The 25088-nt window shown below is 35.6% G+C and overlaps 1 protein-coding gene across 3 annotated transcripts in view; it reads right to left on the minus strand.

The window, feature by feature from the left end:
- Window positions 1-25088, minus strand: part of LOC138711830 (kinesin-like protein KIF23) — a 79907-nt gene that overhangs the window by 49797 nt on the left and 5022 nt on the right. For 2 of the 3 annotated variants that reach the window (XM_069843091.1, XM_069843089.1), the window contains exons 2-6: window positions 17253-17807; window positions 16272-16433; window positions 15505-15703; window positions 7065-7203; window positions 4691-4890 (exon numbers count right to left, since the gene is read on the minus strand). In XM_069843091.1, coding sequence (XP_069699192.1) covers window positions 4691-4890; window positions 7065-7203; window positions 15505-15703; window positions 16272-16433; window positions 17253-17807 — 1255 coding nt within the window. The remainder of the gene's footprint in view (window positions 1-4690; window positions 4891-7064; window positions 7204-15504; window positions 15704-16271; window positions 16434-17252; window positions 17808-25088) is intronic. The other variant, XM_069843090.1, reaches the window with a different exon arrangement.

The raw sequence follows: 25088 nt of genomic DNA on the forward strand, positions 1-25088 counted from the left end.
AGCATTCCCCAAATGCCTGCTGGTGACGTAAGGAGGGGACTGGCCTAGGGAAGAGTGAGGTTGCCTGCTCGAAACCTGGGTAAGCAGCAAACCTTAGTGTGGTCTGCTAGTGGGGGTTGAAAATACACATAGCTTGAGGATCAACTCAATAGATTTAATCAGATTGCAGTGATGGATCGTAGTACATCAAAATTCAATTCAAGGTTGGTACGATATTCTAATATTACTGATCTGGCAACCGTGGCTGCACGTCAGTCATTCTCGTCTTTGCCGCTTGCACACCTTCACTGTGTGTACTGAATGTTGACAGTGTCGTGTTCACAAAAAGCTAACTTTTGTGGGCTCACTTTTACTTACTATTCTTTTCACTTTTATTTTCCTAATTTTTACTATGACAACCATCACTATTTCATCCTCTGCCAGCACACCAGAGGATCACTGGCGGCACACAGTTGAAAATGGCTACGCTTGATGCGGTCGTCGTCGTCGTTGTTGGTCGTCGTCGCCCTCGGCTGCCAGCTCCGAAATATGGAAAGTATCTCGAGGATGGCACGTCGATGTCAATAATTAATTATATACACTGATTAATTTGGGCGCCAGCCTCCTCGAGATTACTCCGGTAGAGGTATGAGATTCCCAGGTCAGCTGCAAAAACGGTCGGGACATGGGGTTTGGGAGACGTGCTCGTAGGTTGAAATGATGTAGGCGCACACCAGAAGTTGTTGGTAAGAACTATGAAAACGTTTATTATTATTATTAAGTGTTCGTTTCAGGTTAGCAGAAATGCGCGTCCAAGTGTATAATATCTCGCTCTCACTTCCCGCAAGTTGGTATACTAATTTCTGAGTTCACGTAATTATATCTTTTGTACTATAAAACACCAGTAATATAACGGACAGTTGATAACGTGATGAGAGGAAAGAATTCAGACTTATAATAATAATGCAACACACGACTTCTTACTACACCCACTAAAAAATTCTAAGTCCGTAAATTGTTATACTTCCGAGTTAGGTTTGCCGAGAATATGTGGAGTGCAACTTCTCCGTACGCGTTCTATATGCCTTCTGTCTATCTGCGAAATCTACCCTCTACTTTCAACCACCAAACATAGAATTTCGCCCTCCTATCTATATATCACGTGTCTCTATTAAGAATCCTGATTGGCCATGATTACACTTACGTCACTTAAGACGCGTTCTTCAAAAATTGTTCGTTAACTAGAACATCTCCTACTTCCGGCGTCCTGACAATTCTCTGACATATACCAGATCATCTCTTTTGGAACCTGGCTTGGCGTCATCTTACTGACCACCCGCAGGCAAAGTCCATACATTCCCTCATCAGTCAACTCCACGCCTGGACACATGTTTCCTGTCCCCCTAGCTTGGGTTCGGTCTTCCTGTCCACCTGTTACTTCCGTCTCAGATTTTGAAACTAACTTACACGTCCGCGCATCCTATCCATATAAGAATATTAACACGAAATACTAATCTAATGAAAATCTCCTCATCCTATACGAGGAACCGTCTCACGCTTTACAAGGAATTCTGCTGCAGACAGATGTGCACTGAAACCTACTTCTGCCTGACAAATGATATACACACCTATTTTGTAAAGTTAAGACAATGCAAAGTCTCCTTTCATTTTCTTCACGGGAGGAAAATTCGTGTTGTTGGGTGAGGAAGAAAGTCTGTTTCATTCTTTCCCGATCTCCCTCAAGAAATATAGACACTAGTGGAGTTGGTATTACGATGCTGCTGCTGGTTGTATAATATCCAAATGAGACAATCTGATATTCTGTGACCCAGTACATGAAAGTAGGCCACCAAAGGGGAACAAAGACATAGAACTTAAACTGAGATGGATTCAATCCGGCATCGGAGTTTGAATCCAGTATGGCTTAGTGGATAAAGCGTCAGTAGGCCTAATTACATAGAGCTGAAAACCCGGATTCGAATCCCGGTGCCAGTAGAATTCTCCATTATACCTATTCTTTACCATATGGTAATTCAGAATTCCTGCACGGAAACATCATATCTACTTCGGAACATCACAGTAAAATGATGGGAAAATGCAAGCAAAAATTTGAAGTCCTGGTTGTCCAACACACGTAGAATCCCTGTAACTACTTGCAAAGTGGAATGACCTGCAATTTGAAGTTTTTAAAGCATTCTATGAGGCCTAAGATTTCCTTTATTTTAAAAAATATTAATTACTCTGCTAAGGTGAATTGGACGATCCCAGAATGAGATATTTGCGTCTTTACAACGAGATAATTAACACGATAGTTAGCTAAATGGAAAACAGATTTCATGACTTAGAAGAACTAAAATTTATCAATCTAATTGATTCGAAAAAGTTTTGAATCTTTCAAAACCAGATTTCTCGAAATTTTGTTAACGTCCCTAAAATCAGGCTACAAAAATTGGTTTCATTTCGAAAATTTGCGAAGTGAGTTAGTGGCTGTTTATAGGTTGTCAGACTTTTCAGGCAGGACAGTGACTGAGATAGCAAAGTTTTTTAAGGACACCGAGTTAGGAGAAGAAGCATTTCCAGAAGTTTATAAAATATGCTGCCTAAAAACTACAATTCCAATGAGCACCTCCTGTTTTCCTGTTTAAAACACGTGAAGAGTTACGTATGAAACACTAAGTGTGAAGACAGGCTTTCGTGGCTTTCACTGTTAACTATCGAAAAGGCTCTACTGAACAAAATTCAAAGCCAAAGACATATTTACGATGATGTCATAGAAAAATTTGCCCAAAAAGGAGAAAGGAGGATTCCGTTGATGTACACATGAAAGTGGTAACTTATAAGTCTTATTTTCGTTGTAATATGTACCAGCTCACATTTTTTTTTATATTTCTTCTGTGTACTGTTAAATAGTGTCATGACAGATCCATTACTGCTGGTCCCCCCTGAAAAATGTCACCACTCGCCACTACACTAAATGGACACGCTGTCTTAGGAGACAGATCAAATATGAAATGCATTTATAGGAAAATTATGGAGCGTTGGCAGAGCCTTGACTTACGATGACTACAGACCCAAGTTCAAATCCCGGCATATGCAGAGTCGTATTTATGATAAACAAAGCCAAAATTCCTGAGTGGTTTTCTCGGGGCTCTCCCGTTTCCATCACTCCACTGTCACTGTCCGTTAGGCCTACTATATAATACTGTATATTGAATTTATTAACATAGTGTTTTTACTCTGTAAATTGCCAATTATAGCTACATTTTACATTTTTGACTATGATATCTATACTTAACTATTTTTTATTTATTTTTATTTGGTATTTTTCATTTATATCTATATCTGTGTCTTTTATTTAGGTAGTATCTATTTTTTTTTTTATTTTTAATTTGTAAAAACACATGTATCTTGCATTTGTATCTGTTTTATCTCTTTTTTCATGTTATGTATATGCAATTCTATGTTTTTTAAACAAATATCTGTATATTCCATTTTGAATCTTGTGTACACTACTTCTAACACTTGAATATAAGTAATTGATTAACTAGCGGACTTACTCATGTTGCCCATGAGCCAACAACACTACAATGAAGAAGTGAACACAATCAAATACTGTACATAGCACAAGAAAACGGTTACAATCCAAACATAATAGACAACATCATAAGAAAGACAAAACAAAAACTTAACAAACACAAAAACACGCAAAACACAACACAAACACAAGAACACAAGAAATACATCACACTAACATATGAAAACAAAAGCACACATAAGATCGCATCTTCATTCAGAAAGCAGAAATACAACATAGCATACATAACAGAAAACACACTGCAAAACATCTCAACACACAAAAAACACAAACAAATAAATACGACCATAAAGGTGTATATAAACTCACATGTAATAGTTGCGACAAGTTCTACATTGGACAGACAGGCAGATCTTTCCAAACACGCTACAAAGAACACATTAAAGCAATAACCAGAGGACACAATACATCTACATACGCCGATCACATAACCAATGCTAACCATACATACAATAACATAAATGCGGACATGGAAATCCTACACATACAACCCAAGAACCAAAAACTCAAGACACTAGAACAATACGAAATATACAAGCAGACTAAAACACACCTCGATCAAATTCTCAACACACAGATCAATTTCAGTACACACACACTATTCGACACCACTTTTCAACACCTTTCAACAATCAACTGCACCCACATAACAGTCAGAGAAGTTCGAGATGACGCCGAGATCTAGTAGGCTCTGAGGATGGTGTGATGAAACACCGAAACAGCTGTAAGCCACACAGACTTACATAATTAACACGAGTAAGTCCGCTAGTTAATCAATTACTTAAATATCTGTACTGTCTATTGTAATTGGGGCTTTGCCCTATTAGAGACATAAATAAATTATCTTTTCAATAGCATCTAGTATTGTCGTTAGTATACAGATGCCGTCGACTGAGGAGGCATAGTACTCTACATGGGATGCTGTAGAGGGACTTCACTCGACCCTGAGTCTACATGGCTAAACTTGATCCATGGCATCACATAACTGATTGATTCACGATACCTGCAGGAAAGTGACTATTCAGACTTAAGCAATCATTCTCACAAATCGGAGTGGTAAACAACAAGCCTCAGGTCCTCCTCCATTAAAAAAATGATAATATGTACAGTACTTACTATTGTCTCATCAAAATCATCAGCAGTTGGATTCACACAAATAAGAGCATGAATTTGACTCTTTCCTTCGAAGTAGTTTTTGAGAAGATAAGTAAGTTTTGAGTCACGGTAAGGTACTAATTTCTTTGTTCCTTGTAACTGGTTTTCCCGTAGTATTTCTAGACAGGATTTCAGTGTCATTAGAGAGTTGTTGATATTTCCTGGAGGAAAAAAAGAAATTGTTACAATTACTGCTAACCACATAATTTTAAAATACAAGCAAACAATTTAGCATTATGGTAGCTAAAAGTTTATTCGTAACTCCCTTTAGAACTGAAAAATGAAGTCGCTTTTCTCCCGAAATAGCTAAATAAATAAATAAATAGATATATCATAGAGTTACTGGTTCATTGGAGAGCATGACTCATAACTGAATGTTTAAACTTTTACTGCTTTGAAGTTATCATGATGACATCTACCACAAGTTCATGTACTTATCAATAGGGCCTATATGTTGTACGGAATTTGGATTATGTGGATTCATTAGTTCTAAAGTTATTAGCATTTATTACTTTTAATTATGTGTCGATACAAAATTCCCTTGTAACAGTTTTAATCAGACAGAGCTAAAATCTTTAAGAAAAAACTAGCGCTGAGTTACTTCCAGTGATTTCAGAAATAAAATCGTTGAATTTTTAAGGAATTTTTTGTGGAGATGCAGTTTATCATCGCGTATAGCAAGGCATAACAAAAAATTTTAAACTAACCAAACCTAACTTGTTACAGATTCATATAATGCAAGGTGTATTAGCGGAGTAAGAAGAGAAATACCTCAGTGCTAGGTTAGTTAAAATATACCTTACACATATGTAAACAAATTGTTCGACTTTTAATATCGTATGTATATTTTAATGTCCACAAATTTGAAAACTTTTCTTTTTATTATTTTGATTTTACATTGTTATTATAATTCAACTTATGAAAATTTATAATAAAACTCAATGGACATGAGAATCCATAGAAAGTTTTAATACTTATATTTCTAGTAAAACATTCTTAGACATTTTCACCTGACCTGGATAATAACTGTTGTAAAGAGCATTTAAAACATATTGAAATTCTGAAACATTTCGAAATTGAGAAAATAGCAAAGGAGGTAAATCTTTAACAATGCGCATATATTTTTAAAATGTCCGTCAAGGCACTTAAAAAAGAGAGGATCAGGTAAATTGATACCATTTCCTGATAGAAAAATTTTTATAGTTTTTAATAGATAAAGCTGAAAATTATTTTTTATAGATAGTATTCAAATTTCCATAATTAACCATTATTTATATTCGTTATAAAATATAATTTGTATTGTAAACTGTCTGTTGTATTTTCAATAATTTTTTCAATGATAGCCTACCTGACTAGGGTTTCTATTGTTTTCAAAACAAAAAAAAAACACACAAAAAAGAATTCAATTAAATACAAATATTCATTGAGAACTGATTAGAAGGCCTATTATAAACCCTGGTTGGGACGGCTATCAAGTATATCTATTTTTAATGACCCTTTAAGGTAATGTGAGGTTTATAGTGCCAAGAGCAATGGAAGGCGAATTATTAGAAAAAATCTTGCTCGCAATCTCTTTTGTTCAGTAACAAATCTCATGTATGTGCGCTCAAGTGACAGCCCCATTGGCGAGAAACCATAAACTAACCTACCTACTTGAAAAAAAGATGAAATTAAATTTTATCACTACTTCTATTTGTTTAATCCAATTGTATTATTTCTTACAATTTAATGTACGAATAGATAGGCCTATTGTAGGTGGATTTTAATAGTTGCTGTAACAAATGGCAATAGGAAATGAAATGTGAAAAATTGATTTTGTGTGCGAGATGTTACCGAGTTATGACATGAACCAAATTCATCGGCCCTTGTTCCTAAATAAAAATAAAAGAAAATATAACTATCCAAGAAAAAACCGTATCTCACTCATAATTAATACAGTAAAGAACAATATATTTGTATATTTACAATAGGAAAGGTGTGAGAAAATATTTATTTAGAAACAACCTGAATAGAATTTATTACTGTGAGATGGTAATAAGATAATTTAAAGTAAATGTATCTGTATTCTATACTAGTATCACAGTCTAGTATATACAGTCACGAAGCTCAATACGTAGTAAATATGCAAACATTAGATAGTTGCTCACCACTAGGATCGCTAATATCGCCTCATTACAGGCAATGCAATATAGTATCGGCACAGTCTATTGTTTCTAGCACCCTCAAAACTCAAGCTTCGTGACTGTATATAGTAGACAGTGCTAGTATGCTCTTTGCAATATGTGAAGATAGTAGCCAACATCCAAACATTTTCACTTTTCTTACACAAAATTACCTGACTCCATTAGTCTCTGCCCACAGTTCTTAGTGCGGTTAGATCTCTCACTGCCTGCCAAGTCCACCAAGCAAAGCTGACTTACGTGAATAATTTGTTTATCATGAATCGGAAACTCTCCATATCGATCCAATGGGGCCTGCAATTGAATATGTTTAATTTAATTGGATTATTTCTTACAATTTGATGTAGATTTAGTAGGTGAATTTTAATGGTTACTGTAATCTCTGTTCCTAATTTTTTTGTATAATTTCACTCCACGAGTAGTTTCTTGTTTATAATCTTTGTTAATTTTTTGTATAATTTCAATCTAGCTATACTTCACTCACACTGTAATCTCTTATTTCCAATTAGTTATATAATTTCAATCTATACAGGGTGTTTCCGAGGTGGTATTACAAACTTTCACGGATGATGGCGAAGGGCACATGTATCAATTTGAGATAAGGAACCATGGTCCAGAAATGACCGAGTCAAAAGTTACAAGCAAAAATAGTTCTGTGGAAATGAAATAATTTTATTCCTCTGTACATCTTGTTTATGTGTATTTATCTGTACATCTTACACATACTGTATTCATCTGACGTTGTTTACGTTGTCTACTTACAGTATTCCATTCAATGCGCTATCTGAGGGATGGGGACAGGAAACTACACTAAAGCAATGCAGATAGCGTAATGTGTAACAGACATGGTCGGTCCTGATATGCACGTCTGTAGACAGCAGTGTATGTGTACAAGTTGCAGTGTCCAGTCGACCAGTCCTAGTGAAATGGAGGAGTACACGAGAGTGGAATAAGCAGACCTGATTTTCGAATACGGATGAGCCAATGGGAACAGTAGACAAGTTCACAGATTATATCGGACCAAGTACCCACATAGGAGACATCCAGCCCATATCATTTTCCCACGACTGTTCCAAAAGTTAAGGGAAGAAGGACACGTGGTGCCAAATTACAATTCCATTTCCACACAACTATTTTTGCTTACAACTTTCGACTCAGGGCATTTCTGGACCATGGTTCCTTATCTCAAATTGATACATGTGCCCTTCGCCATCATCCCTGGAAGTTTGTAACACCACCTCGGAAACATCCTGTATATAACTTACCCATATTTATGTCCAACTTTTTATTCACTTATCACAAGTAATTGAATTAACATAAAAGGATCAAAGTAGCATGAACTAATAGTCCAGTGATTAGGATTGCTTAAAATTTCACAAATATTAAAATTCGATGTAAGCATCAGCATTTGCTGCATATTTTTCCAGACGTGGCTGAACGTTCTGTACGGCTCTCACAAGTATTTCATTTGGCACCTGGCCACACTCCTCTCGTCTGACCATAGAATGTGTCGCAAAAGGTTACGTTCCTCTTGAATCCATGCTAGTAGAGACTCCACAAACTCCATTCTGATATCACAGTTCTCATACGACAGAGCTTGCATAAACCATGGCCAATTCATTTCCTTTAGCAACTGCTGCACGGACCCACAGGATACACCAGATTCCTGCTGGTACTGTCGAATGGATTTCTTAGGACTTCTCTGGAAGGTCTCAGTATTTGCTGCTTTGACACCCTCTGTAATCACTGTTTTTGGTCGTCCAGCACCCTTCTATTGCGTAATTGAGCCAGTGCGAATCAAGTTGGTGTGAAGTCGCTTGATGGTCTTATAGTCCAGTGTCGCATTTCTTCTTTTCACCATTCTCCACCATCTCTGCACCATAATTGAGGACTGCCACACACATCCAATCGAGCAGCAATTCGTATTCAATCGTACAGTCTTGTGGCCATGGTTAATATGTTAACATTTACACTACTTTTTCTGATTACATTAAACGTTTCGGATCATACCGAGAACACAATAAAGTAAAATCAAATGACAGCTTCTTTTGTGCTTTTAATGGTATGGAACACGGTACATTTAAGCGGTGGAATGGGTCACTTAACCTGATCGGTTTTGCTACTACAGTGTAATAAAAAGTTCATCCCGTACATAGTTCACTATAATTGTTATTCTTACTTATAATAGCATGTTGCGCTATTATGTTTCGAAAACTTTGTTTCTTTCAGGAGGCTTTATTTATTAAAATAATTATTTTAAACTAGCCGTACCCGTGCGCTCAGCTGCACCTGTTAGAAATAAATATAAAGTAATTACATAATTAAAATAGGACGTTTGATCCAGGGAACATTCGTGTTTGTTAGAAGGATAAATCGTTTAATATGTTATTTAATTGAAATTGTATTTAAACAATTAAATTGCGATCATTTTGGTTCAGAGAGTACTCATTTGGTGCAATGACAATTCCTTTAACATGTTTCTTATTTGTTATTACACGCAACTATAGTTTAATGAAGATTGACATATCATTTAGTTTTAATGTGTAAACTTTATATTACTTGCTATATGGTTCCATTGAATTATGGTAATAACGTAATTTTAACCCTTGTTTTTTACGTCTTCAATAAATGGCGCTTGGCCCACTATGGTTCTGAAACCTTCAAATAACTTAAATAGTGATACAGCATAAACAGTGATATGTAATTATATTTCTTTCTTTCGAAAATGTAAGAATTCACGATCTCCTATGTACCATTGCCATGGAATGAGTAAATGTGTTTTTTCTTCCTACTCAAAAATTTTATATTTTGCACATGGGAATTACTGCAGAAACAACAACGCTACAATATGAGGTGGCGGTGAAAGCGTATTGTATTGTTATTTTAAAAGTCTATCAGACCTACCAAATTTTGCATAGAATAAAACTTATCGGAAATCATTTTTAAAGAAACTTTTCTTATGTAACATTTTTCACAAAAAAGCAACAATAAGCGAGATATTTCGATTTAATTCAGGCCCCGTTAAATGAAGTATTTTGAATGCCATATAGCCTAAAATCTAAATTACAACGAACTTAATTTATATTTCAATTTTCATCGAAATCCGTTCAGCCATTATCGCGTGAAAAGGTAACAAACATCCAGACAGACAGACATACAAACAAAAATGTCAAAAAAGCGATTTTCGGTCTCAGGATGAATCATTATACATGTTAACACAAATTATTTTTGGAAAAGCGAAAATTACCAGAAAATTTTCGGCTACATATTTATTATTAATATATATTACATTACATTACATTACATTATATTATATTATATTAAAAGTGCGTTTATTACGGATGTACACCGATAAGAAAGTTTTTAATTTGTTGTGGAGGCTCTTGAATCTCAGAAGCAAAACTTTTACAACAGCGCAACATAATCTGCTTGGCTCATTACCCAATTTTTTTTTGCATTGCATTTATTGCATATATAGTCTATTTTATGTATTTTAACACGATTCGATTGAGCATAGTTAAAATTTGAATTATAAAATAATGGATTGCTAAGCTAACGTACTATTACTGCATACTAAATCAATACACACTCGTTGTTCGTTAATTCTCTGAGATTAAAATGAGTGTCTACATAAATATTATTTTAAGAAATACAGAAAACGAATGTACAAAAAAGCCTATCAAATTTTCTGTGCATAGGAAGCTATTTTAATCTTACCTGTCCTCGATTTACTAAGAAGTTACTGTAATAAAATTATAGCAGCATGTCCATCTAGAGAAACTACACTTTCCAATGGTGAAATAATAATTAATTATACAAATCGGTTAATTTAGCTTCCGATATTACTTCATACAAACACAGAAACATTGTCTGTAGGCTAAGTTTAATAGCTTTCGATTATTGCTGTCCAAGGCCCCTTTTTCGATTGTTGTTGTCCAAGGCCCCTTATAGACGAAGTCATTTGTTATTTCATTGCACCATCTTAGATGGCGTTATTTTAATTTCAAAACTCATTTATCTCATTAAATATCAGTCCTATCAAAATTTTGTAAAGAATAAAACTTATCGGAAATCATTTTTAAAGAAACGTTTGTTATGTAACATTTTTCACAAAAATCAATAAGCGAGATATTTCGATTTATTTAATTTAGGCCCCCTTATAACCCCCCTTTTAAATAAAGTATTTTGAATGCCATATAGCCTACAATCTAAGTTACAACGAACTTAATTTATATTCCAATTTTCATATAAATCGGTTCAGCCATTATCGCGGGAAAGGGTAAACATACAGACAGACATACAAACAAAAATTTCAAAAATGCGATTTTCGGTTTCAGGGTGGTTAATTATATATGTTAGGACCAATTATTTTTGGAAAATCGAAAATTACCAGAAAAATTTCGGCTACAGATTTATTATTAGTATAGATGTTTCAGAAGCTTGGAACATCTGCACACCTAATTATACATCATATTAACATCTACACAATTAATAGTAATTTCAAATACAAGACACACATTGTATTTGAAAATACATTTTATACAATCCTAGCATTAAAAACCGCTTGTTATGACAATATAAATCGTGCAAAATTGGCCCAATTCTGGCACTGGTGCCAGAAAAGGTTAGGTATCTAGCAATTGACGTCATCACCGCCTTCACAACACAATTTTATACAGGGTGTCCATAAAATAAGTAACTATTTTCATGAAAACGATATAGTTCATGATATTTATATTAATAAGACGATTGTACACTACAAACTCACTCATACACACTCATTGATTCCTTTCGACATGTCGTCCATTGATGTCCCTGCACAGTACCCATCTGGACACAGGCACCAGTAATGGTCTTCTCTCTGAAAAAAAAAAAAAAATGATCCATAGAACTTTGTCTGCATTGGTCTTTGGACTGTCTCTGATATGCTCAATGAAATCCGTTGGAGGTTTGTCGGCCCAAATCAGACAGTAATGCCGGTTCACTTGTCCACTTACATGGAATGTTGCCTCATCACTGAACACGTGTGACATTAAATCATCAGTCTCCACAGAATCCAGCAAATCTATGCACATCGCCATCCGTTCTGCAAGGTCGTCTTCATGCAACTGGTGTAACACTTGCAAATGATATGCACGCTTCAAGGTGAACTTCAGCACTTTGAACACTGTTGATTTCGGAATTTGCAATAGACGCGAAAGACAACGTACAGATTTAGGGCATCCAAGTCTACACAAGAAAAGTGTGTAACGATGAACTGAAACAAAGAATTCGTGATGCAGTGTCACTAATCACACCACAGTTTCTGCGAAATGCATTCCGTGAAACCGTGTCCAGATGGGAATTGTGCACGGACATCAATGGACGACATGTGGAAAGGAACCAATGAGTGTGTATGAGTGAGTTTGTAGTGTACAATCGTATTATGAATATAAATAACATGGACTTAGTTACTTCATGAAAATAGTTACTTATTTCACGGATATTCTGTACAACGTACCTGTAAGAAAAAGCTTGAAAACAACAAAATAACTGTTTTAGAAACAGTTATTTAGTAACCATGCAATATATTACGTCACATCCAGTATTCGTGTATACTATGTCATAACATTACATTTTATAAATTCATAACAGTTATTTACATACGAGTATTTTAATGCTTAGAATAGCATAAAGCGTTGTATGTAACAAATGTATAATTTTCATTATAAACACTCGTGAAAATTAGCACGCTCGTTTACGCTCACGCACTGAACATTCACTCGTGTCATAATTACCAAAATTATACACTAGTTACATAAATCACTATTTTTTTTTATTTTATTAATATGTGACAATTAAAGTTTAATACTGTAACAGAACTATCATTAGTAGTTTTCAATCATTTTAATTAGCAAATTTGTATCTTTGAAACAATCCTGGAGAATAAATGGCAATGAAACAGCTCATATATTGGCAAAGAAAGGTACCAAAATTGAATGCAAATACGGTTATTGAACACTGCAAGCAAGCACATACACAGACGACAGGGATAGACGAAACTCCAAAATATTCAGGAGTCAGCATATTTTACCAACACATGCAATGAGAATATATTCGAACAAAGATAAATATATGAAGGGATTAGAATGAGATAGTCCAAAGCCACATTTTTAACAAAAATGTGTTTTTTGTGAGAGTTAATTTCTTACACATATGGGAAAACTACTAGTAAAATATTATAAAAATTACTCAACGAATGACGTAAGTATACGCCGAAGAAATTAATAATACTGCACCTAATAGCTCTCCTGTGAAATTTTGTCTGTGTGGTTTAGGACTTTATCATTCTATTTACTGAAATATATCAAACCAGAGTTTCTCAAACTTTTTTGAAGTGCGGACCACTTTTTTAAGTCAGAACAGTTCCGCGGACCACCTTACTCTTGTTTCCTTCCAAAACAAATTTATCATTTTTTGTAGCATATTTTAATATCAGTATACTTATATTTTAAAATAGAATTAATTAATTATAATACTTTTGTAATTATATTTTATAACCAATCACATGTAACTTATAACAAATTCTGTGCATTGTTGATTCATCGCTTGCATGTTAGCAGTTAGTTGTTTGAAATTATTCTTCTTATGTGGTACACGCTAGTAGTTGTCGATGTCTCTGTTAAATAGTGCCCATTATAAATAATGGAAAACTGACTTTGATCCGGATCTTTGAAAAGAAAGGAACATAATGATAAGCTTCATTTAGGCAATGCTAATAGTTCAGAAGCTGTGTGTGAAGAAATATATTAATTATAGTGCCATTAAAGAAATATCTAGTCCTAGTGGTAGCTATTCAAAGAAAAAATACTTTCATATATATGACAATAATTATTTGAAACTTGGATTTACTTGGTGTGGCAATGAGAGTGAACCAGAACCTCGGTGCGTTGTTTATTACGAAATGCTGTCAAATGAGTGTATGAAACCCGCGAAATTGAAACTGCACTTACAAACGAAACACAACAAGTGTAAAAAGTAAACCTTTCGGATTTTAAAATAGGCGGAGTATAAAATTTTTTACATCGTCATCTGGAAAATCAAATAAATAATTAATGCAGAAACATGTCCGATTTTCAACAAGTAAAGATGTAATTTGGCATGTTCTATTATTGGTGTACGACCTACAGTACGTGCCCATTTCAATGTGCAGACTGGGTGTCGGCAAAACTATTAAGAAAGTCATCAATACATGAAAAGGTTCGGTACTTTGGTCCTCTGTTATGAATTCGGGTGGTCCCTGGCTGAGTTACAGGCTTGGCACCAGATATGCAGGGAAAAGATGGCGCGAAACGCCACGTTCATAGTGCTTTAAATCCCTCTTTTGTTGTTGAGAGTAGAGTGGGAGTAGGTAGACGGGTAGCGTAAGAAATTTCATAGCTTATTAGTAGAAAAAGTGAAAGGCGATTGCCATGTGTAATTTCCAAAGTCTGAGATTTTCAGCTATAGTGTGATACGTAATTCGTTTGAATTTTATTTTTTCTGTATTTGAAGGACCACAAGGACAGAACTCGAGGACCACAGATGGTCCGCGGATCATAGTTTGAGAAATGCTGTATTAAACAATATTAAATATCTACATATGTAATGCAAACCACGCTCTCAGAGACGCTCTGCGCTCTTCACTGAAGCTATATAGTGACAATTATCTTGAAATGCGCAAGAAAATGTAACATCGGAATATGTATGATAAGAACTTTGTGTTAAATTTTAACGTACCTTGTTAACATATTTCGACCTATTTTCGGTCATCTTCGGAACTGGTCGTTGTTGGTCTTGGCGCCTCTTGTTTCCTGTGTGGGTGCGTTCGTAGTGTAGAGTCAAAGAGTGTGTGTTTTGAAATTGAGTTGTGTGTTGAGAATATCGTTGGGGTGTGTTTTCGTGTGTCTGTATATTTCATATTGTTCTAGTGTGTTGAGTTTCTGGCTTTTTGGTTGGATGTGCAGTATTTCCATGTCTGCGTTGATGTCTCTGTAGGTGTGGTTGGCATTTGTGATGTGTTCTGCATATGTGGAGGTGTTTTGTAATTTTGTTATGGCTGTGATGTGTTCTTTGTAACGTGTTTGAAATGATCTGCCTATCTGTCCTATATAGAAGTTATTGCAGGTGTTACATTTGAGTTTGTATACGCCTGTGTGGTTGTATTTGTTTGTTTGTGTTGTTTGTGTGTTGAGAGGTACGTTAAAATTTAACACAAGAAAGTTCTTATCATACATATTCCGAAGTGATACAGTGTTAAAAGTTGTGTAATCAAGATGTAAAATATAACAATTTATTAATCTAAAAAGCATACTCGAATTTCTTCCTGCGATCACTTTTGTGAACGTTATGACATTAGTCGCAGCAACATAAAAGAAATCGAAGTCTTAAAAACTTAAACAATTCTGATTATAAAAAAAAAAACTTAGGCGCCATGGTAACCTGGCAGCCAGGATTTGTCCATCCCTTTGTACATAGGCTATATCTTTAAAAAATCTACAAGTTTAAAGATAAGTCAACAAATTTCATTTACACTTAAAAAAAGTAATTTTAAGGAGAATGAAATTCCTCACCAACCTGAACGAGACGAATGGTAAAGACTGCATGTCCGCGACTGGAGCCAGAATTGAGTAAGGTAACTGCAACGCGCTTCCTGCGCATGCCACTGTATAACACCTCACATGCTTCCTTACTAGACTTCACCTCAACCTCCACCACTCCGTGGACGTACATGTTGTGAGCGCTATCCTCCCGAACTATTTTTGCCTGTAGGTTTCTGTAAGCAAAAATTTCTTATGTATCAATTAAAAAAGGGGATTTTTTTTTTCAATTTCTAATGTTATTTAACTACGCTGTATCAGCTGTGTAGTTGTTTAAATTTGACGGAGTTGATATCAAAATTATATTTTGCGAGATGATTGAAGAAATCATCATGGGATTACCTGAAATTTGTCTTACAATTGGGGAAAACCTCGGAAAATAGCCAATAAGGTAATCAGTCCAAGCGGGATTCGAACCCGTGCCAATGCATAGTACCACGTTAGTGAGTAAACGCACTACCGCCTGAGCTACGTCAGTGGCTCATTAGGCTATACAATAATGTATTTGTTTTATAATATCATAAAATAAATTACTCCATTCAAGGGCACGGTTGTAAAGTTAAAAGAAAAATAATGAATGACATTTCATCAACACCTGTCCCCTACACATCGCCAACAAAGCATGGATTAATTTCATACAAAAATAGTTTTTTGCAAACTTCGTCCAGTTCATAAACTGAACTTCATTATTAGAGTACAGGGAGAAATGTTACAGGCTACACGATGTAAATACTGCTCTCTCACCTAGATCTGCCTGCATCATTTATGTTACTATCCAACAAGTCATAGACGGTATTCTTGTAAATTTCTATGTAACTGACAAAAACTGCGTAACTGTTGTCTTCATCCACATCTTCGAGTTGTATGTATTCTGGAATATTCTTGAATTCATCTATATCATCCTTCCTGAAACAAAAACAATATGCGTACGCGCCCACACACACACACACACACACACACACACACACACACACACACACACACACACACACACACACACACACACACACACACAATACATACACAAACACACACAAACACACACACACACACAAAAAAACACACACACACAAAAACACACACACACAAAAACACACACACACACACAAAAAAACACACACACACAAAAACACACACACACAAAAACACACACACACACAAAAACACACACACACACAAAAACACACACACACACAAAAACACACACACACACAAAAACACACACACACACACAAACACACACACACACACAAACACACACACACACACAAACACACACACACACAAACACACACACACACACACAAACACACACACACACACACACACACAAACACACACACACATACACAAACACACACACACACACACACACAAACACAAACACACACACACAAACACACACACATACACAAACACACACACATACACAAACACACACACATACACAAACACACACACATACACAAACACACACACATACACAAACACACACACATACACAAACACACACACATACACAAACACACACACATACACAAACACACACACATACACACACATACACACATACACACAAATACAAAAACACACACAAAACCTGTGTGCGCGCGCACGGTGGTGAGATATACTGAAACAGATGGCAAAATGTATTCTGTCCTGTATTTTTTTTATTACCCAAACTGTAAATTTAACAAGAAACTAATATGATCTTCTAATACTCACTTCTTCGGAGTTTTTTGTGATCTGGCAGATTTCAAATATGTTTGTAACTCACGGTGACGGTCCTTCGAGGCGTCTCTATCACTCTGTATCTCAAATCCATTCATTTTGTCAGGCTTGAAAATATATTTATCTGCCTGGAGATGAGTGATATTATTGAATATAACATCAAGTGAACGGGGGATTATACCACTATCCTGAGAATCCCCTGTCATCGTGTAGGTCTTCCCACTTCCAGTAATTCCATATGCAAACAGAAGACCATTCCTACCGCTGAAGAGATTCTTGATGAGAGGTAAAGCCACTTGTTTGAAAACAGTCTGCTGGCTGTCATCTCCTTTGAACACTTGGCGAAAAGTACAGTGTAATTCCTTGGGTCCTGCTCGGGAACTAGCAGCATTGTGTGATATAAGAGAAACTTCTTTGTCAGATAAAATTCTTAGACAAGAAGTGTAATTTTCATCTTGTGGTGATCTAATTCGACAAAATACTTTCACCACATCTTTCTCTTCTGCTTGTCGGAGATGTTCAACATTTTTCATGTCAGGAGTCTTCCTACTGGAATAAATTGAAATGTGTATTAGGTTTGTTTTATTGCTTGCATGGAGCACGAAGTATTTTTACTAACCTTTAAAGTTCGTCTATAACCATGTGTATTGTACTGCTAACACATAGTTCATAATCTACAACTCATTATATTCTGTTTTATTGCATGCAGGCATGAAATATGGTAGCTCTAAGTTAAAAGCTAGAGCTTAGAATATTGCTTAAGCAAAAGTATTTATGATGGATACGGTATATTCCCATGAGTAATACCGAGTAATGCAGTACCCTAACTTTATCATTAGGCTTCGTATTCCAGCTATCTAAAGGCTAAAGTTGAAGACACATTGGGTATATAGTACGTCGAACACAGATGATTCAACGGATAAGGATATAAAAAAACACATCGTCGCTGCGTGTTCGTGGGGTACAGTCAACTCCCGACATTCTGAAGCTATACTAGTAAACACATGCTTGAGCCGTGATGTTCATTTTCGTCGTGATCTTTACAGTGAATAGGCCTAATAACGTGCATTCGTAAGTTACGGAACTTGAACATATGCGGATATTACTTGAAATAATTTTATATCGCAAGAAATTCTTTCAATAGCACCTGACGTTATTGGTGCATGATGTAGTACAAGATATTCCTATTGTATGATCTTTTTTCGTGTTTCATTAGGACATTGCATCTCGTTCATCACTGAATTTTCTATGTACTTTTCTAGAAATTCCCTAAAATGGAGATTATTTAATTTATTAATTGAGATGTGTGCATTGAGCTACACAAATCCATGCTAAACGTCGAGTTAATATCTTCATAATTTTGAGATTTTTATGGTGCTGGTTCTTTTTTATTACGTTTAACACACTTTCTAATACTTCTGGTATTTCAGTGTCTTTCAGTGCACTGTTTTTTTTTTGTCACTTTTACGTTTATTTTACACAATTTATATGTAATGCTCTCTATATTGACAGTAAAAATATTAGTTCAAATATCCTCAACTATGCCCCGCTCTGCAATCAGAGACGTCGCTAGGGGGGTGCAAAAGGGTGCGTAAGCACCCCATAAAAATCGGAGCACCCCTTTCCATACCCCAAAGGGCAATTTATTAACAAAATACTAGGCATAAATTATTTTGAAGAACAAAAAACAAACGAACAATTTCTTGGATGTGAAAAAACTACGTTTCATAGTGTATCGTAATGGATGTGATGAGCAATAATAATAATAATAATAATAATAATAATAATAATAATAATAATAATAATAATAATAATAATAATAATAATGATAAACAGATGTATAGTATACGCGCAAGTGTATGAAATAATATTTTGGATTTTTTATGTACCACATTTTTACAGCTCGCACCCCATCCGCACCCCCCTTGCTCTGATCCTAACGACGTCACTGTCTGCAATGAACCTTCAATCAGCCACAAAGGTGTAGTTATTTAAATAGCCCTAATGCGATTAGTAAGGGCAGTGATCAATAAGACTACTCACTATGACTGCTTCCCGATTTTGACTTTCTAGAGCAGGTATGCTCAAAATTGTAAAAGCGCCGATTACACGGATGATGCTGCACTGCAAAACACACACAGTGTAGGGACTGGGCTCCGCAACTACATTGCATCGTACTGTACTGTACATTGCAGCACCGCCAGTGGCATAGTTCTTACACTCTTACAAATACGGATAATAGACTGAATTTGAAGAAGGAAAGAGTATACATTGTAATATTCAGTTATTACATTATTTATTACACAGTATTTAATATAGTTATGGTATTATTATATCATAGATAATGTTATTTTCATATTGCACCATACATTGCGGTCTATTCAACATGTGCATTTTTTTCTGCAAATAATCGAAAATCTATTTCCAAAGAATTTACTGCAATGCGCAGCTAGCTCAAAAGATGCTCGTCTGTTAATCGGGATCTATGTTTCGATTTAGCAACCTTCATTCTCGAAAACAGTTGTTTGCAAACATATGTCGAGGCGAAGGTAGCTAATATAGTTGCAGCGAATAAGCTCATCTTGGAATATTTCGTTTTGTTCATTTTTTAAACAATCCTATGCTTGTCAAGTCATATTCTCTGCATTTAGTTCAGAATAATTCTGCGTTACTTTGTAGATCAATTAACTCGTCCTGGAACTGCACTCTCACGGACTGTACTAAATTTACTATGAAAAGATTAACAAAAAGACACTCTCCATACTTCAAAATCACTAAATCTATATTCTGTGAATTCACATTTGAGCTGTTCCAGTAGGCTACAGAGATATAATTAACTATATTTTGATCAGGCACCATACATCTCTTTACAAGTTCACCATCCGTGAAGGGTTTTAGTGCCTTAGCTAATTCCCAACATACTACATAACTTGCTCCTAAACACAGACTCTGAATTGTTCGACTCTCTTCAATGTTTGACCTTGCATTGAGTGCTTTCAATTCTTGAAGCTGTAATATACTCAATATATTAAAATTACCACATAAACTATAATAAAATAAACGAAAAGAATAACAAAAGTTAAACCTGTAGAAGAAAAGAATAAAAAAATCCAAAGATATTAACATATCTTAAAGACACCATCTCCAAAATTAAATCTATCTGCAGTTACACTGTTACTATTATTTATATGTAAGGGCTTAATATCACTAATAATAATAATTGTGCACGTTGCACCCCTGAAAAATTATTTTATCAAAACATGTATTTCTGCTGGAATAGAATCACTACAATAATGACAATAATAATAATAATAATAATAATAATAATAATAATAATAATAATAATAATAATAATAATAATAATAATATTAATAATAATAATAATAATAATAATAATAATAATAATAATAACGTTGGTATATGAATACATATTACAGAAAACAGCTTCTCTGTTACGTCGGCATGTTCTGGGTGGCAGAGTCTATAATGTTGTTTTATGTTGCTCAGTAGTATTCCTGACAGTACTTTACAACATAGTAAACACTTTACGTTTTCACCGAAAGCACAACAAAAATAGTCTTCCTCCCACACTGTACGGAATGATAGTTTGCTTACAGAAGGTTTTGACTGTGTCATTGTCCCGCACTGTTCGTGCGTTTACTAAGTACTTGAATTGCCTTCCGCAGTCATCCGTCGAGCTTCGAACGAGGAACAGCACGCTCTACACTGGAAGGTTGTGATTACAGAACGTAATCGGGAGTCAGAGAATGAGCATACCTGTTCTAGAGGAAGAGGGCAGAGGATGCGTAACTATTTTGTATACCAACGTACTTGTATCTGCGCTGTGACGTCACATATACTTTGAATCAGGCAACTTCATTCCAGTTTATACGTAGCTGGAATACGGAGCCTATTGATCATATTAAGTATTTTGTTCGTACAGTACGTACAGTGTGTCTGACTCAAGCCGTTCATAAATAATGTTTTAGGCATCATGCACAACACGACTAGGGTTAGACACACTATACTTTTCGTCGTTGAAATTCTGTAACTCGCAGCGCTTTTATTTCAGTTTCAGTAACGATTGAGAACGGCTAAAATAATAAACAGACATAGGTTCGGTGGACTAATTGATACATTAATTATTAATTCATACGATGCGTCTGAGTAAAGAAAAAAACATTTAAAATACGCGGACCTCTCGAGGATAGTTCATGGCCCTTAGCTAGAGTGATGTGTTCATAAGAATGTTTCGACTGTCAGAGGATTCGAAATCCGGTTCTTCCTTTTGTACTTTTTAATTTCGAACTTCGATTCCAAGTGATTCTATAAGATTCTAATTAATACTACTTCAAAATGGAAATATGCAATCCATCGCAATATTATGTGACCCAGAATGATCCAGAGCAGTAGCTATAAAAGCTCGAATTCTACCGTCGGTAATCATTCACGGTTTGAATATCTAAAGCTCGTAACAGCAAAAGTGAAAGAAGCGGAAAAAGAATTAAATATTACAAGATGTTCCAGCAAGCAAACTACGTCAACAACGTCCATCTAAATGCGGTTGTTATCGATCTCGTATGTCTTAGACCACTGGCTTGTCACGATCTGAATCCAACTTTTCCTGCAGGTTTTTTACCCAGGTTTCGACGTTCTCACGGTAGTGTCACTAGCCGTGACATTCAAAATATATTGAAATAAATTAATACACCATTTTAAAATTCTGCGCTGTTATTCATTAAAGATACGTTGCTTATTCCGAATGAAACAAAACAAATTAATTTGAAGGATTGGATATAACTAGAGTATAAGAAAATGATGTTATAGGAACCATAGGAGAGCAAATGACTCGATAAAACATTATCCAAGACAGGAATAAGCGTTGGAAAGGAAAAAGAAAATTAACATAACAGATTGATAGCATGTGTTTAACATAAAATTATCATACAAAGACTAATATTCGTAACATTCACGTGGTCATGTCGGTAAACGTTATACCCACCCCTGATTCCGCCCACGAAATCATTAAATACCTCCCACATGTCTCGACTGTGATTTGGGCTGCCCAAGCAAAAATGAAAAACACCCTGTACATTTCGTAACAGACTTTTGAAAAGTTTTTATAGTAAACTAAAAAGTTTAAACAGTTACATTCGTAAGTGTTGGTGCTGCAAACCAATTTAAGGTCAGATTTATATAATAGAACTTTTACCTGGAAACAGGTTTCCTTTCTGGTAAATTCCATTGGTCTTTTACTGTTATACTTCTGAAGAAATATCGGTAATTTGTACATTTCTCCTGTATCGAGCATAGGAAGTGTTGCGCTGTGTGGAAATAAGCTGAAGGAACGTCAAGCTTAGAGCATTAGTATACAGCCGATTTCCATTCAGTACAGTTCCAGTTTTTAAATTCTGACTTACATTTGTAATACAATAAAATATTGATATATTTCGATTTATTTAATTCAGACCCCTTAGGTTAGGTTAGGTAACAGTGGCTAGGGGCGCGTTAGGGACGACCCTTTGCACGTCCACCATACTGAGGCCTATTAAAAATTAAATTATGGTTTATTTAACGACGTTCGCAACTGCCGAGGTTATATCAGCGTCGCCGGTGTGCCGGAATGTGCACCCCGAATTTATGGACTGAATGAGGATGAGGTGTACCAGCACATTGGCCGCATGTGACCCCTCACCCAATGAGGGCCCCCTATCTCCCCCCCCTACTGTGTTCATACCGCCAAAGTGACCAAGCAGCACAGGAATCTATTCCAACGGCCCTTCCAAGGTGTCGAAGCGCTCTTGGAAGTGCTCTTGACGAATGAATCCTGGCAGAGATATTGTTAAATGTTATGTTTTATTTAACGACGCTCGCAACTGCAGAGGTTATATCAGCGTCGCCGGACGTGCCGGAATTTTGTCCCGCAGGAGTTTTTACATGCCAGTAAATCTACTGACATGAGCCTGTCGCATTTAAGCACACTTAAATGCCTTCGACCTGGCCCGGGATCGAACCCGCAACCTTGGGCATAGAAGGCCAGCGCTATACCAACTCGCCAACCAGGTCGACTGACAGAGATATTGCTGAAGGCTTGGAACCCAGGGACGGTTGCGGAGAGTACGCCCTCCTCGTAAGCAGACGAAGACATGCGTCTTGACCTGAATAGGCCTATGTCTATGGAATGAGATGAAGAGACGAATGATATGAAATCTAAATTCTTTTCCTAAACAGGAGGGGAAGGGAAATGGACCATGACAATGAAAATTCCAACCCGGCATTTGCCTAAATAACTGTGGAAAACCACAGAAAACCAGTCAGATTGATCGGTACGGGAATCGAACCACGGACCTTCGAAATGCAAGTCTCATGAGGAACGCTCCACCTCGCTCGGTTCAGTCCCCCGTATAATCTCTCTTTAAAGGAAGTATTTTGAATGCCAAATAGCCTAAATTCTAAGTGGTACCTAACTTAATTTCATGGAAATCGGTTCAGCCGTTATCGCGTGAAAAGGTAATAAACAAACAAAAATTTCAAAAATTGTTTTCGGTCTCAGGATAGTCAATATATTATACATGTTAACATCAATTAAAAAAAAAATACTAGAGAAATTTTGGTTACAATTTTATTACTAGTATAGGCCTACCTACACTGTAGATATAGATTTAAAGATAATGTAGGCTAATAGATTATTTAGATTCGAAGCTCTATTATTTACACTACATCTTCGAAAAATTGTTGAACAATTTTTATTACGGCTGCATGTTAAATACATTCCGGAAAAGATAACAAAAATCAGCTGATCAGGGAACGCAATGTTAATTTCATAACAGCATTACTGATAATGAAATTTATTGAAACAACCACTGCCACGCGTCGGGCCAGACAATGTAGAAGTTATTTTTTCTTATGTCTGTGAAACACAATCTGAACAGAATGAAAGAACATCTGATATCATTGTTGGAGTATTATGGGTACTTCCGACAGATTCCACTCAACTGCGATGGAATAAATATTGTCACTAAATGGAACAATAAGTAACAATATGAAGTAAACACAATATAGGGATGCATGAGGAAAACCCCTATTTAACGAGTTGGCTTTATTCGCATTATCAATGCTCATTCTATCATGGACTAACAGGAAAGTTGAAAAGTTAACCTATTTAGCCATAAATGAACGTAGTGAGGAATAAAACATTTTAAAAATAATGTACTGTACACTAGACTAATTTTGAATTAAAGGTTTTCCTGAATGAAATTTTGTGTAGAATCTTGAAACCTGTAGGGTCCTGTTATTCAACATATCTTGTGAACAAATCAATATTCTCAAAATTATTTATATGAAGAACGAACACAGAAATTGATTCGATGTTGATCCAGATTGGAGACAGACTGAACTGAATACGAAAGTGATTGTTCGGGACAAAAAGAGACAATTTGTCTCTTCATATTTAGATGGAGTGAATGCTGGACAAGCCACATTTTGTTAATTTGTAATAGAAGTTAATAAAATTAAATTTGTCTCATTTACATTTTACCTTCTTTTCACTTAAGAGCTACCGCACATTTTCTTTAAAAAATGTGCTCAGGTAAATAGCTACGAAATTTTTACACATTTTTACTAAAGTCTAGCATGGCATCTATTTTATATTTTTAACAGAGGGTCTGCAGTTGTTAGCTTGGGAACTAGTGACCTAAATAATCGACTTTGACGGTTGATCAAAACATGAGAATATCTATATAAATAATTTGAACTGGTAATGGAAATTATGGGAAAACGGCTGAACGGATTTTAATGAGTGACCCCTCATTTTCATGCCTAGCATCCAAA

Source organism: Periplaneta americana, chromosome 13 (assembly GCF_040183065.1).
Source record: "Periplaneta americana isolate PAMFEO1 chromosome 13, P.americana_PAMFEO1_priV1, whole genome shotgun sequence".
Classification (NCBI taxonomy): Eukaryota; Metazoa; Arthropoda; class Insecta; order Blattodea; family Blattidae; genus Periplaneta; species Periplaneta americana.